General features: G+C 42.3%; 1 protein-coding gene across 1 annotated transcript in view; it reads right to left on the reverse strand.

Moving 5' to 3' along the window:
* Positions 1-15,397, reverse strand: part of ABL1 (ABL proto-oncogene 1, non-receptor tyrosine kinase) — an 82,784-nt gene extending 67,387 nt beyond the window's left edge. Inside the window, exon 1 of the mRNA XM_063353053.1 lies at positions 14,033-15,397. Within this exon, the coding sequence (XP_063209123.1) occupies positions 14,033-14,168 (136 nt within the window). The 5' untranslated portion in view covers positions 14,169-15,397. The remainder of the gene's footprint in view (positions 1-14,032) is intronic.

Raw genomic sequence — 15,397 nt, forward strand, 5'->3', positions numbered from 1 at the left:
AGATGTCAAAATAGCAAATTGAGTGGGCATCTATTTCCCTTTACCTAAAGGGGCAGAAAGAAAGAAATACTATTTTCAATAGCAAGCTAATATATCTGAGAGCTTAAAAGTTGACCCAAGAAGAAAAACAAGATTAGGTTTGCTTTTTTTTGCTGCTTAGGGCAGACAAAGCCCCTCTCAGAAAACCACCATTTTTCATGCCAGCTTTCACCATCTTAAAACCAGACAAAAAGAGGATAAAATCCAATTTTTCTTTTTTAAATCCTTGGCAGGTCACCTGCAAGCGCAGGCCAACAGCTTTTCTAGCAGGCAGTAAGAAATTATGATTTTCTTTTCTAAACAAGGATTTCAGTTCCTTCAGCTCAACAGCAGGATTTTCATAGTCTGACAGAATACAAAGCAATCAGCCAACCTGCAAGGGCATCCAATTTGAAGATGGACAGTTGCTTCTCCGAGAGAAAAAGCAACAATTTGGTAGAGATAAAAAACAAAACCAAAAAAATCAAAACAAAACCAAATAAAAATCAGCTTTAGCACACTGAAGACAAAAGGTGAGCAGCTACAAGATGAGCGTGAAATGTCAGGGGATATACTACACAGATTCGCAAAGGACAGGTGACTACTGGATAGGCATCTACCGGCGAGTGTTACACAACAACAGTTTAATCTTCCCCCAGCCCAATGAAAAATCAAAGCAAAATGAATGTGCATAGCACTGTGTATCGGCACTATTACCTTTAATTTAAACCAGCAAACACAAGTTATCCCATCCCTTAGCACCTTCAGGCATTTCAACCCTCCTCTTAACCCTCTAACACTCCTATGAAGAACTCCTGTTACCTATTTACATGGGCTTACAGAGCAAGAAGTTGCAGTTTTATGATGATAAAGAACATAAAGACAATAGATCTGTTTTTTGACTTACGAACAAACCAAGCAGGTACTTGTTAACTACCGGTGATGTGCACTGCTGTTGCCTGCTACAAGGCAGAATCCAGCATTTCATTTGGCTCGGTGCTGGCGCATCCCTGGAATCACTACCTACACAAACCTCAATTACCCAGCGTGAAAATATACATTTTGCTTATCCAAGGACAATCCTCGCACCAAGGAGAAACAATTGAGGAAAAAAAAAAAAATCTCAATTATTCTTTCAAACATAACACTAGCTGATGCCAGGCAGAAAGAAAAACCTGCCTATTTTTTTTTTTATTTGGTTTGGTAGCAAGAGTTTTAATTTCTACTGTATGCAAGAGCCAAATGTGGGAGGAAAAGCGTAGGTGGGATAAGGGAAAGTAGCAACGAAGGTCCTTGTCGCGGTTTATCTGTGGTACGCTACGTTTCAAAATAACAGGAGCTCTGTCATCCAGGCTGGCTCATACCCGCCCCCGCAGCAGGAAGCGGCAGAAGAGCCCTGGAGAAGCCGTGCACATTTCCGTCGTCCTCCTCCCCACATCTGCCTTATCTGCTTTTACTTGTGCCTCTCATAAAACACCCCCAGGCCAGCCCCCAGCGAGGTCAGCTCCTCCAGCCAGACCCTTCATCAAATGTTCCACGTATGATCCCAAGCTAAAAGCAATTCTCTCACCACAGCAGCAAACCCGGGATGCTCAGACTGATGCATTGGTCTCCGCCATCGAGAGTCAGGACGGGTGATTTGTACTGAAGAGGAGTTGGAGGTGGTGTATGGTGCAAGGGGATGAACATAAGTAGATGCCAGCACCAGTGTCCCTGGCTCTGGCCGGGTGTCGTTTAGGCAGCACCTGCATTCACACAACTGCACAAAACAGCAGGGCCCCAGTGACAGTGTCAGGGTCTAGGGGCACCGACAGAACTTACTAGCAACAGCTCACCCACGGACCTCCTAACCCCCACCCTTTTCTTGATAGCATTTATGGTTTCTTTTTAAATGGGTTTTTTGATGGGGAGGGAGGAACAAGGGAAAGAGCCCAACCTATTCTCTTCCAATTTGTCTAAGGAAATCCACTTGTTCAGATTGGTATTTGGCATCATTGTGGTAATAATTTGTAATTGTACTGCATATTTGTATCTGTTTTAAATAAATCAGAATTTCTTTACAAGCCAGGAATGCACCCTACTATTACCTTTTCAATGCATCTCTCCTTAAGTAAGACCTTCCTCTCCAGAGGAGGCTGCCAAGCTCTCACGGATGCATCCCTTACACAGGCTGCACAAATGGGTACCTCCACGGCGGCTGGTACGGATATGACCACAGTACACACCAAAGCAAGGATAAAGAGAACTCAGATCTGAGCGTGATTGTGTAAGACTGTAGGAAAGAGGTCTCCAAGGTAGAAGAAAGCACCTCTACTTGCATGGGGTTAGTTTTACTTCTAAAAATTTTAGAACTAGTACATTTTTAAAATTCAGCTGCTAGCAATTCCAATTTGAGAATCATAAAAAGTAGTATATTAATAATTGAAACATAAAATGCCTGTCTGATTCGCTCCAGTCCTCAGTCCCTCTCCCCAAAGGGCTTGATTTGCCTTAGGGGAGCATTTCACAAGCAGCACATCAACTTTCTGAAATACACCTTCAGCAGATGAAAGCCTCATAGCCACAGAAGAGCTGCCGACCTTCTAATTCTGGAATTTAAAAACGGTGACATCCACGGAGCTATTTAAACTAATTTAAAGGTAGAACGACCAAAGTATTTCAGCCCAACCAAGCCCTTCAGATACCACACAGTATAGTTACCTCAGATGCGGCTCACCAGCAGTCTCCCCATTTCAGCCACAACATCCACCCTTTATCAGCCGGCAGACAGCATCCCGCCATTACTGCCGTGATTCACCGAGACCGGAGTGATGAGGCACCCTCAACACCGGGTGATTCAAGCCTATCTGGTGGCCATAAAACGTGTCTCATACCAGGGGCTCCAGATCATCAGGTTCTGAAGTGCAGCTGAAGCCCACCACTTCCTAATTTGGAAGCCTTGCAGATGAAGGAGATGTCTGAGCTGGAAAGCATCTGCTCCACTAGTGTCTGCGTCTTTCACCTTGATGTTTTTAATGCCTCTGTAGTTATGCAGGACTCAATGATGCAAACACAGCCAATGCACTGTAACATTCGCTTTTCCGGGAAGAAGTAACCCAAGACATCAAATTAGAACAAAAACACCTCACCAGATTTGTGCTCCTTATTCCAGCAAGTGGAATACAAATATTTTACGTTAACATTTCGTGGTTCTTTGAATCCTTACCCGGTACCAAATGCAGCATTGCTCACTCTTTTCATTTAATGTTCTTCAAATCCTGTGTTTTAAAACCACAATTACAAAGCCACACTACTGCTCAGTGAAGTTTGCAATTGCTCTCGGGAGAGGTCTCCTGATCGACATTGTGGCAGGTCTGCAACCAAGTGTTATGCAGCACCGTCGCTTTGCAGAGGCAAAACTGCAGTGACGAAAATGATTACACTAGCATTTTAAATTAGTATTTGCCTCCCAAAATCCAACCTTTATTATTCCAATTCATCCTTTTGCTTGGCTCAAAATATCACCTACTTGTTTAAGAGATGTTAGTAGCACTGTGTGTTTTGCTAACCAGTAACAGCCTTTAGGATTTGCAGCAGACCCATCGCTGCAGCAGGTCCACAACCAGCTCCTAGAATCCGTCTGCAAGTTGTACTTATGCAATACAAACCACACAACCATCTGGTGGTGGACCTGTCGCCGTACAAAGCCTCACTGCACACCCACCCTCTAGCAACAGCAAGGTAAAAAGCACCAGTAATTCTTGCAGTGAGGTCTAATTAGACGGAAGTTTCCCCAACAGATTTTTTTTCCTAATGCCATGGAATGTGAAGGGTTGAGCAACACTTACACTGTCTTATGTGATCACCTTGTAACAATAATTACTACTTAATACCTGAAACATGATAGTACCTTGACATCCAAACCCTGTGTAGGAGGCACTATTTAGACATAACAGAGAATCCACAGAACCCAGAGAAATCTCAGGTTCTATATGAACATCAACAGCATCAAATGATAGGAACAGCTTCATCTACCCTATGGTTAATTTCCAGTAAAGGACATCTATTTTGTATTAAAGAGCTTCACATTTGTGAAAAAAATAAAAATGTATATAGTAAATACATTTTATTGAAATCCATCAATAGCCTTAAAATAAGTAAAGGTTGATTGCAGAGAATTTTAAATGCATCTGCTTATCCATCAAGCTAAATATATTTAAGAAGAAATAACAGCTTGGAATGAATTCAAAATTTTTTACTTGAGCTTTCCTAGGTTATTTGCAAACATTAGGTGTAGCCAGACAACAATAGCTCTAATAGCTGTTCCAGTAATTTTGGCTAAACTAGAATATACCTTTTAAACGAACATTATGTGTTGTCAGATTTACAGAGGATATGAAGAGAGCGTAGAGCTAATAAAAATAATAAAAACCCATTCAAGCATACATATTTATGGCTTAAACTATTTTGCTAGATACACTAAATCATCTTCATTATTATAAAGTTCTCCCACCCAAAAGAGATCTGAGTAAAACGGAGTATTATTAGATTACAGCTTTGCTTTTGTTAGCATTGTTATGACTTCATAAAAGTTTAACTCCACAATTAGCTTTGTGATAGCAATTCTGACATTCAGACAACACCAACTGTGTAAATAGCTGTAACAGGCTGAATATTGTTCTCAGTTATTCCCTGAGCATCCTCACCAGGAAAAGCTCACACATTTAGAAATGCCGGACACAACACTACAACAGGATTTGCAGAATCAATTTCTATACTGAGAGGACCACACAATTTAATAAAAGAAAAAAATATATATATAGTTTTAAGAAGTCAGTGTGGCATAAAAGAGGTGGAGGAACGAGATCAAATGCAGAAGACAGCAATAAATGAAAAGGAATACAGCACTGAAAACTATTTCTGTTGTTTTTAAAAACAAAAAAAAGAAGAACGGGCTGAAATGGAGCTTGAGGAGGTGAGGGACCAAGATTTTCCCATTAACGGCAAAAGCAAACATCACCTACCAACCTCTTCTTCATCAGCAAGCTAGCTCAGAAAGATTATAGGCTCTACAAGTAACTAAAGAGACTTGACAGCCACTATTCCTGAAATTCATGGCTGTCACTTCTGACCCTAGTTCTTGCCATTAGCTTTTGCTCATTTCCAAGACACTTCTTACTGCAGGGGGTTTGTTTTAACCAGAGCAAGTTATTAAAAAGATTCAAAGAAGACACCTGGTGGTCAGTGCGTCAAATGACAGTTTAATTTTCTCAAGATTCATTACAAAGGTATCACAAAAATCCAAGTGAAAATAGTTGAGCTTACTGCATAACAGCCCTGTCGATAACCCACTGTGGTCATGTCAGAAAACGAGAAAACAGAACTCAGAAGCAGCCCTTCACCAGTTACATTAAATGAGACAGCACCTAAAAAGTAGCCTTTGAAATTGAGCAACTTGAACACAAGCGAAATAGCAAACATTTCCTGAAAGACCAAACAACTTCCTATTTAGAGTTTCCATGTCCTTAACCCACTACCATTCACCCATTCAGCTTCTGGAAAAACAAATCATTTATTCTGGGAACACACACCCACACAAAAAAAAAAAAGGCCACGAAAAAGCCATCAGTTCCCCCAGGTGTGGATTGGCAGCTGATCACTGTAAAAACCTGACAGAGTTGATGTATGCGTGTCGGTAAATTCTGGATGCGTAGAGTAAGTGAAATTTCCTCCTATACAGCATCAGTGATGGGAAACACGGGGAACATGCCCAGGTCACTCCTTACCTCCAACAGTGATGGATATCAGACAGGGAACAAACAGCAGGTCAGTAAAGGGTGGAATCCTGTATTTCAGCAAGCTTTGCCATCCCAAAACCCAGGCATTTAACAGGGAGCAGAATATGTAATTCAGTATCGACTTTATCACACACTATTCCCAGCTTCAAGTCCACCATTTCCTCTTTGAGGCAAATGTGGAGCGCAAACCCCAGCAGATTAAGGTTCAGCATATTACTAGTTTATATGCTTTAAGGAGAGACTGGACCAAACAGGATTTGCTACTGATCAGATGGCACTTCAAAGGATGAGTCCACAGAGACAGACTAGACACAACTCAGGCCCTGCAAAGGCATATGAGGAGTACTGAGCTGATATGGAAGGAATAAGGAAAGAACTAAAGTCAGTCTAAAAGATAAATGCACCAAAATGCCTTAGAAAAGCGGCACTAACGGATAAGAAGCTTCTCAAGGCAGGCAACATCTAGCAATATTGATTCTTTAATACACACAATGAAACCAAAGTCTTAATAATTAATAATCTGTTGTGAAATTCTATTCATTAGGTAAAAACAGAGCACAGAGATGACACAACATAAATCAGGCAGCCTCCTCACTCATGAAAGAATGATGATCTCGCTTGTGTCCCTGTGAATTAGCAGCAATCACTGCGGAAAACCAAGCTTATGCTTTTCACAACCTAACCACTAACAGCAAGGAAGAAATGCTGGGAAAGAACAAAAAAAAAAAAAAACAAATCTAACTTCAGGGCTAACTTAAGAAAGTACTTTAGGCAAAAACTAAAGCAATCTGGTACTCAGAACATGCTTGACCCATCCTTACAACCAGATGTGTGGAAAGAGGCTCCTCCCAGAGCATAACACACCACTTTAGCAGGTTCCTATCAAATTTTGCCATCAGGGCGGTGCAACTTCCAGCCATGTCATGAAAAGTTATGCTTAATATCTAAGTGCAGAATTGGCATTAAACTTGCAAGTTTAAAGAAAGAACAAAGTTAAGAACTAAGGAAAGCTCTAACTAGGAACTAATTTAGTTAGGAACTAAGGAAAGACATCGCCTGAGGCAGCTTTACTCACTAAAATTGTCTGGATGTTCATTCCCCTTTTTGTCCAAGATTCCTTTTTAAACTGATAAAATGGATATTCTGGTAAGCAGATTAATAACCTCTAGATGTTGTTTAGATTGATCTTCAGTCAGCATAGAGCAGGATATGAGCTGACTGATAAGACAGTCAACAAAAGCAAAGCAACAGGAGTCCCTCCTGCTTCTGCTGAACTGCTCTGCACGTTCCTACGGTAATGGACTTCTGCCATTCACAACAGACCTTCTACAAGGAGACTCACGACTTCTCGCAAGAGTGGCACAGGACATCTGAAATGACAAAAAACTGCTGGGAGAAGACACTACTGCTCTTTATACGGCTATCAACAGACACTGCAGATAGAAGGCAGACCCGTTCCTCTGGACAAAATTAAAAAAAAGGAAAGCAAAGTCCATCTGCAATAATAACTGCAGAAGGACAGTAGTACTTTAAACACTTCCTTCAGTCTGCATGAACACACATCAATCAGAGCATTTTATATAGCTGTAAGAGATGACACCTATCACATACTGAACATCAGTTCTCACACAGCACCACGGCAATACACGTTTCAAACCTTACGGTATGGATCGAGTACACCGATGGAGCTGCAGTAATGTCCTGGGAAATCTGGGGATGCTAAAATACTCCAAACAGTGACCGAGGCCTAAGGCAGCACTATGAACCTTTACTGAGCACAGCACGGGTATCAGCTGGATGTTAAGAGTTGGACTAACTATGGCAGCCACGCATTCAGACAGCCTGGTATCAGTTACCAGCGTTCCTGACCCGACACCTTGCCAAGACACTGATTACTGTCGCATCCACACAAGTAAACACAGCACAACCACCCAGGACTGACAATACTCACCCATTTATTTCTGGTCTGTTTTATCAGAGTTCCTATAAGTGCAGCTGGAAACACAACCCTATTTTCCCGAGACACAACACAACAGCATCCCGCCCCTAAAACGATAAGCAACAGGACAAGGATTTCCAAGGCCATTTTCATCTTTCTCACCCCCGTGATTTGCCACATGCCACAGAGCCCATCACAGAGAGCACCAGGGATGGAACTACGGATTCCCAACTCTCAGCAATGGGACTGTGTCAATAACTCACTTTCAAGCTTAAGATTTGAACTCTTCAATTTAAAATACTGCAAGATTGTAGGTAAATGCTGAAGTGTGCTGAATGAGGTGATCACTTACAAGCCATGATTTCTATTCTAATACTCTGCAGCTTTCTTTTGCCTCCCTGTCCTGATCTTCTCACATAGTCTTCCTATTAAAATTTGTAAATAAGAATGCAGAACCAGCACAATCCATTAATTAAAGTCTGGCATACAAGCAACCACTACCTATTTGTCATGAAGGAGATGAACTGCTTAAACATGGCAAGTTATCAAAGATTAGTCAGTGCACAAAACAGAACTGCTTTTGCCCAGGAAAAGGATTAGCGTCTCACCATCATCATCATCTTCCACCTCAGTGCGTGGAAAAGCAGTTTAGCAAGCCTTAACGTCTCTTTCCTAACATATTCCAACCCTAGATCAAGTTTTGTGGAGGAGCTTCTTCTTAGCAAAACCCACTGGAATTTGATAATTGGAGCAGGAAAAAATATAGCAAGAGCTTTGTATGATGAAAAGGGATATAGTCAGAGGCAGTAAACAAATCTGCGTTTGGTGTGTGGCAGATATCGGCATTAACCAGACTAATACCGAAGCACATCGAAGCTGGATACACAAGCAATGATCTCAAAAGCTGGGGATAAGTCCCTCCTAATAGAGATGGAAATTAAAGTTTGGGAGCTGCCAAATTTCCAACCTAACGACGAAGAAAGTTGTGTCAGTTTAGAGCGCAGACCTGAGCTACTGAAGGCAGGCTCTAAATAATGGACTCCTAATGAGGCCGACGCTAACGATACAATTTCAGGTGAATGGTCTAAAGCAGAATCAGGAGTAGCAAAGCAGTTTCTTTCAAGTCTCAGGTTTTGCAGTTGATGAAGCAGACACGGAGTATAAAAATGCCCTGAGGAACAATGGAAAGAGATAAATGCAGAGTTTGTAACTACATGGGTTTAAAGAAACGGAGTTCTAGTATGGAAGGAATCTCATTTAAATCATTTCTATGTACGGGCAATTGACTATCTAATAAATGTATATTACATATAAAGAAGACATATTGAGCTCACCTGTAGGATAAAGGATAATGAGTACAAAACCGTATATTATTGCTTGATCACCACCTGCTATGGACCACCCAGCTGATAAAAGTATATTCCAAAGCCGTACAGTTATTAATAACATCTTACTCGCAACAAAAAAAATAAATAAAACTTCTTGGAATTATGCATTTTCCTACATGGTATGAAAATGATAGGCATTTTATAAATTAATAAACACCAATATAAATATAACAGTATATACTGTAGCATATACTCATATATGCTGGTCAATCACTAAGTCCTGAGGAAGGAACCAGTTATAAAATAATTTGCTCATTTTCACAATCCAAAGAGTTGAAACATGAAATTTAACAGTGTAAAAAAACATAGATTATTAAACCTAAAGACTCTTAAAAATCATTTTTTTAATCAATAGTATAGGAAAAGATACTTTTAATTGGTTGTTTTGGTTTTTTTTTTTTCCTAACAGTGAATTTCACAGGGCACATCTCCAGCTGGCAGCTGTGGCAAGCTTATGCTATGGATCTGTTTCATACAATTACTTCCTAATTAAAGCACTAAAACTTTCAACACCCTTGTAAGAAAAAAAAGTTCAGATCCAATATGAAAGAGACTGTAGCAGGCTGACTTCAGCTACATTCAGCACTCAAGGTATAAGAAAAATTGGTCTAGTTCCTGGAGTTCGTCTCTCTTTACAGTAAGGTAAACAGCTTGGTTAAGCTTTCCCATCACTTATCTGCTGGAAGAGAAACTATCAGAAAGACCACATTTTATCACTACGAGAGACTAAGAAAAGAACATTCTTGTGTGAGTGCTTTATCAACTGTATTCTAAAGATACTTAAAATAAAACTCAAAGCTGAACAACTGTCACTCCCTGGTAGTGTAAAGGTGTAACACAAATTAAAAAAATAAAGTTCCTTCTCTTTCTACCAAATTTACAGTCAGCTGTAGTTGTATTACTTAGCAGAATGTCTCAAACACAAAACAATTAAAAAGTTTAAAGACCAGCTTGATATCTATTGGTAATCCATCAGATGTAACGAGAAGCAGCATATAAGAAAGTCTCATATTCAAAACGTCTTCAGAAGGTTTCTTCTTCCTCCCAAATCAATTATTTCTCTGACTTTCACAGCAAAACCAGCACCAATGACAGCAAATATGTACATCAAACTGTAGCATCATTTGAAAGACCTGTATTTCAAGATATTATTTACCATAATTTTGCATTGTTGAATCAAAAAAATCACACTCAAGTTCCCACTAACATGCCGATGGAAAGATGGTCCCCATTCCCAGTCACCATCACAATTTACACAAAACTCAACCCTCCGGGCTCACACAAGTAGAGACACCACTCAGGATTTCACCTCCCAGCAGCATCACAACCGTCAATTGCGCAATAAATGAAATTCAAAGCTGTGAACCAAATCCACCACCTCACTAGAGTTACTCTAGCATCTCTTCTTCACCTCAGCATTACAGGTCAAAGGATTAGAATTACTTTTTTTTAAGCCTTCAGGTGCTGCTTTTGCTCAGAGATACTGTTCTACCAAGATACTTCAGGGAATCTGCTCATCATTCAGCACTGCTACACCTACCCGAGACAGCTAGAGAAGGTGTGGTGTTTGCCAATCACTCCCATTAGCTACTGCCAACTCCGGGATCAGAGTTGAGCCCTGTGGGAATACGCCTTCCCTTTCTGAAGTTTGAGTTTTCCTGAGATTAATGTTCTGGAAAGGCACAAGACACACTAGCATACAAAATTTTAAACACATTGACAAAGTCTTTTATGTTAACTGTCTACTGACCATGGCTTTTCTCTGTTGGATATTGCCAAAAAGCGGTGACTATAGACTCATTTCTCAGCCTAGAAAAGCACAGGGGAAGAGGCCAACGTTGCCTTTATACTTTCTCTCAATTTCAAGCTTGCAATCAATATAAGAGATGGAGTAATCTGCGTCAAGATGAAATCTGTAAAATCCCGCCAAGGGCTACTCTGCTGCCCAGGGTAACCACGCCAGCACCAACTCCAGCTTGTAAAACATCCTTAGTGCGGAAATCTGCAATACAAAGAAAGAAGCCCAAAACTTGCCCATAGATTATTTTTTCCCCGCTTAATGCACTCCTCAATTGTCAACTCATGACAAAATTTAGAGCCTTTCTGCATTATTCTCACAGAACATTTGACCACCAGCAGAGCTGATTTCTGGCCAGTTGCCTCCTTGCTTTTCAGAAGGCTCTGGATGCATTGCTTTGAGCGCTACAGAAAGTGTGACAGCTGAGAAATGGAATTACTTCCCTGAAAGTTATTTTGCTTTACACTGTTAGTATGTGATAATACTCACTAACATTTTCGGCTAAGATTCAATACCACTGAAGCAATTAAGATCTACAGTGCTCTGAAAATCACAAACTATCTGCTGAATGAGCCTCAGGAGAACTTAGCAGGCAGTGGTCTCACTGACACAGGGTCATGAAACAGCTTTACAAAAACGCAACCGCAACAGCAGAGCCATGCTACTACCAACTCCACTTTTTGTTGTTGTTGTTGTATTATGGGTTTTAATATACAAGAACTTAAAACAAGTACCTTTAAGAGTTTGACTATCTCTAGGGGTTTGCTTTAAGCAGCCCACCCTGGAATTTCTCCTTGAGCATTTTAGTTATGAAAAGCAAGAAACATGATTTTCCTGGGACAAACTGGTTCCCCCAGTATGACAGAGAAACCAGATACAGTGTTTGGCATTTAGAAGAAACTGTGTAATGAAAGTACTGAAAGACAAACACGCAAAAATTCAAGCCCTAAAAAAAAAAGCTTTTTTTTTTTTTTTTTTTTTTAAACAAAGTGCAGCCTATGACACCGTACCTGAATAGGACTGAAGACATTAAATACTATCCTGTCCATTAATTATAAAGTATGTCAGACTATATACTTCAAGGACAAATTATCAATTAAAAAAAAGGGAGGGAAATTAAGAACTTTCTAAAACAAATGTTGTTGTTCCCTCTGTATTTTCCCAGATATTTTAAGTTAGCATTTTTCAGGACAGGAGCAGCCCAAACTCAAAAACAGAGCTGAACAACAAATGACAGTGGTACAGCCTTCTACTGTCTGTGCTTCGAAGAACTGTTTCAGATGCTCAAAGGAGGAAACTTTTCCTCATGTGGATAAGCGAGGCTGATCTTTTGCAGTTCTCTTAACAGATGTCCTGGCCTTGATGTCCCCTTTCAAGTTTATTCTTTTCTAAATCAAGACACTGAGGTCTCTTGTGGGCATATGGTGTACGGACATTATAGATGCTATTTTTCTTTGCAAATGTGCTAGGATCTCCTGACCTCAGGTCATACTGGCGAGAAGTTACCATCTGCCTATGCCTGTTAGATGATCAAAAAGGAGCGTTTCTGGCTCTTCTGCTACATCAAAACGCCAAAGGTAGTCAGAATATCGTACTGCTTGCAGTTAGCGCTCTTGCTGTATCTCATCTGACCTTGAAACTCTGTCCAAAGTAGTAAAAGCAGCAACCAGACTGGGGGTGGAGGAGCGGGTGTATTGCAGGACTGAAAGCACAGCTTGGAAAAATTCAGCAGTGGGTTTATCACCAGAGGGCCAAGGTAGCCCTTCCATTCTCTAACCTCCCCTTAACTATCTTCAATTTCCTCAGTGCACAAACATTGTATGGGAAATTAAAAGTACTAACATCAATGTAACTCAAAACAGTACTTCAACACAGTAGTACATACACAGAATCTCTGTGTCTTTGCTGAACACTGCACAGGATTTCTTGGGCCCTTCTAGAAACACAAAATTAGCGAAAGTTTGAAAACAAAGCCCAGCTAAAACAAAATTCAGTCAAAACTTTTCCACTAACTAGATTGTCTTCTCAGACCCAGCAAATATTTCAAATTTTAGCTATACAAACATTACAGAAGCAGTTTTGTTTTATTCACAGATAAACTTCCTTGAGAGGACAAAACTGTTGAAGAAACTTTGTCAAAATCCCATTCTCCAGCTGAAGATAGCAGCCAGTAGCGTGTCTTCTCAAAGAACATTAGAATTAAAAGAGCATTGTGCAAAAGTAAGGATTATTCCAAAAAGTTTCAGTGAAACAATGCATTTCTGCACCTCACTTCTGTAGAGGTGATTTCAGTTTACAATTTCTCTGGTAATTTTTTTTTAAAAGGAAAAAAAAAAAAGCAACATTTGGAACAGTCATTAAACCCATCTCTGAGTCCTACGGAGCTTTTCATCTGGCTTCTTTCCTGAGATTCTCAGTCCCCTCTTAATTTGCAGAAGACCAGCAAGTAACTGGGTTGCTGTACCCCTAACTTGGCCACTTTATCCTCTAGCATTTAAATCCATCAGAGCACCAGATGAAGGCTTAACCAGCTCTGAGAAACCACTAACCAAAAGTGCTGTAAATGCACTAAGTGAATCAACAAGAAACTGTTTTATTCCAGCCAGTTTTCACAACAGCACTATCCACAAACTTTCCAAAGGAAGTATTTTGGTTTGTTGTTGTTTGGTTGGGTTTTTCTCCAGGTAGCAGAGTCCCTTTTTTAAAGATAATTAAAGACGGCTTGTCACTGACCATAGCATCACCATCGGCTGTGGTTGGTCTATACCTACAAAACAGACAACTCGAAAAGGATAAAATACTTTCCCAGACTGTAAACCAGAACATACCTAAGGCAGAAATGAGAAACTTGTACAATGTTTAAAAGTTACTTCCTTGTATTTCACATTTAGTTGTACAATAAACTCTCCCCAGGTTTCAAGCAATCCGGCCCAAGTATTTTCTTAATAATCGCAGAAGATTTGCATTCAGGAGCAAGGGAGAGAAAACAAAAGACTTCCATAAAGTACAATATCTCTGTATCTGCACCATGCCCTTGAATAAATCCATATTGCTTCTAGCTCAGCAAATCAAAATTAAACGAAAAGAAATACCAATAGAAGAAGCCTCTTACCATGTTCCACAAAGACGTTACAGTGTGGGCCCCCATGCCTCGATGACTCCTTCTTCCCTGCTCCTTTGATAAAGTGCAGGGCAGGCAGACTTGGCCTCCTTTGGTCCCCAAGAACTTTTCCAGGCTGCTGCCCCATAAAGTAACTATGGGCAGCCCTTCCCAGGACGAGAAGTTTTTGAAGTCTGTGATCCCTGATCTTCCAGGTTGGGAAGGAGCTTTGAAGGAGAACGTATTTCAGGCGGGTGCGTGGTTGCACTCACTGCAGGATAAAGTCACTTGAGGTGAAGAATTAAGACAAGCGCAGATCCCTCCAATGCTTTTGAAGACAGCAACAAGGCTCCTTAGGTGACTTTATGCAAAAAAAATGAGTAAAAGTTCCAACTGCTTAGTAATGACCAAGCGTTACCAAAGTTTCAGGTTGCCATACGTAGTGTGTCTTCCACCAGGTAAAGGAGAATTAGTTCATCTCACAAAGCAAGAAACCACAAGCAGGCTCACCCAGGGCAGGAAACAGCCATTCCCACTCCAACCAGTGTCAAGGTTTCTTTTTTTTTTTTCCTCCTTTTCTTTTGCATAGCATTGAGTTAGCAAAGGCCAAAGAGCCACCTATTTGGCTTCAAGTATCGTTGACGTCCAGCAGGATCAAGAAGGCTGGAACCATGTCAGCTCGCAAGGCGAAGCGGTGGCGGCTCTGGGCCCGGCCGGCCCCACACACGCCGTGGGGCAAAGGAGCAGGACGGGGGACTCCTTCGGTCCAGCCTCACGAAGCCTCGCCTTCTCCCATCGCAAGCCTGGGGCCGCCTGCACCGCCGCTACCTCTCCCTTGCAGAGGCAAAGCGGGCCAGCGGGCCGTGAGGGGCCATGGTGGCGTCGAAGCAAGGCTGGGGCAGCTGGAGCGGGGCAGGTGGCCGCCCTGCCGCCCGCCTCAGACGCAGCCGGGTGCTGGGGTGCGAGGCCGGGAACGCGCTCCGGGAGGCCGGTTCCTGCACAGCAGCCAGAAGAGGTCAAGCGGGGGTGACCGGGCCGGCTGCATCCCCGCGGACGGGACCGGCGGCAGGGGAGGCCCGGGCAGGCGGCGGGGCTGAGGCCGGCCCGGCCGCGGCGGGAGACGCGGAGGGGGCCGGGCGGGGGGCGGCGGGGCCGGGCGGCCGCACGCCCGGGGGGGGCCCCGCCAGGCCTGGCAGGAGGAGGGGGACGAAGAGCCGCAGGGCAGCGGGGGGGAACCCCGGCGGCTGCCGCCGGGGGGGGGGACCCGCGGTGCGGAGCAAGGCTGGCGGGGGGCGGCTACGGGCGGCGAGGGAGATCCCGGAACCCCCGGCGCGGCGCAGCCCCGTCCCCGGCCGGCGGGGCGGGCGGTCACATCCC

The sequence above is a fragment of the Chroicocephalus ridibundus genome, chromosome 15, assembly GCF_963924245.1.
Source record: "Chroicocephalus ridibundus chromosome 15, bChrRid1.1, whole genome shotgun sequence".
In the NCBI taxonomy this organism is placed as follows: domain Eukaryota; kingdom Metazoa; phylum Chordata; class Aves; order Charadriiformes; family Laridae; genus Chroicocephalus; species Chroicocephalus ridibundus.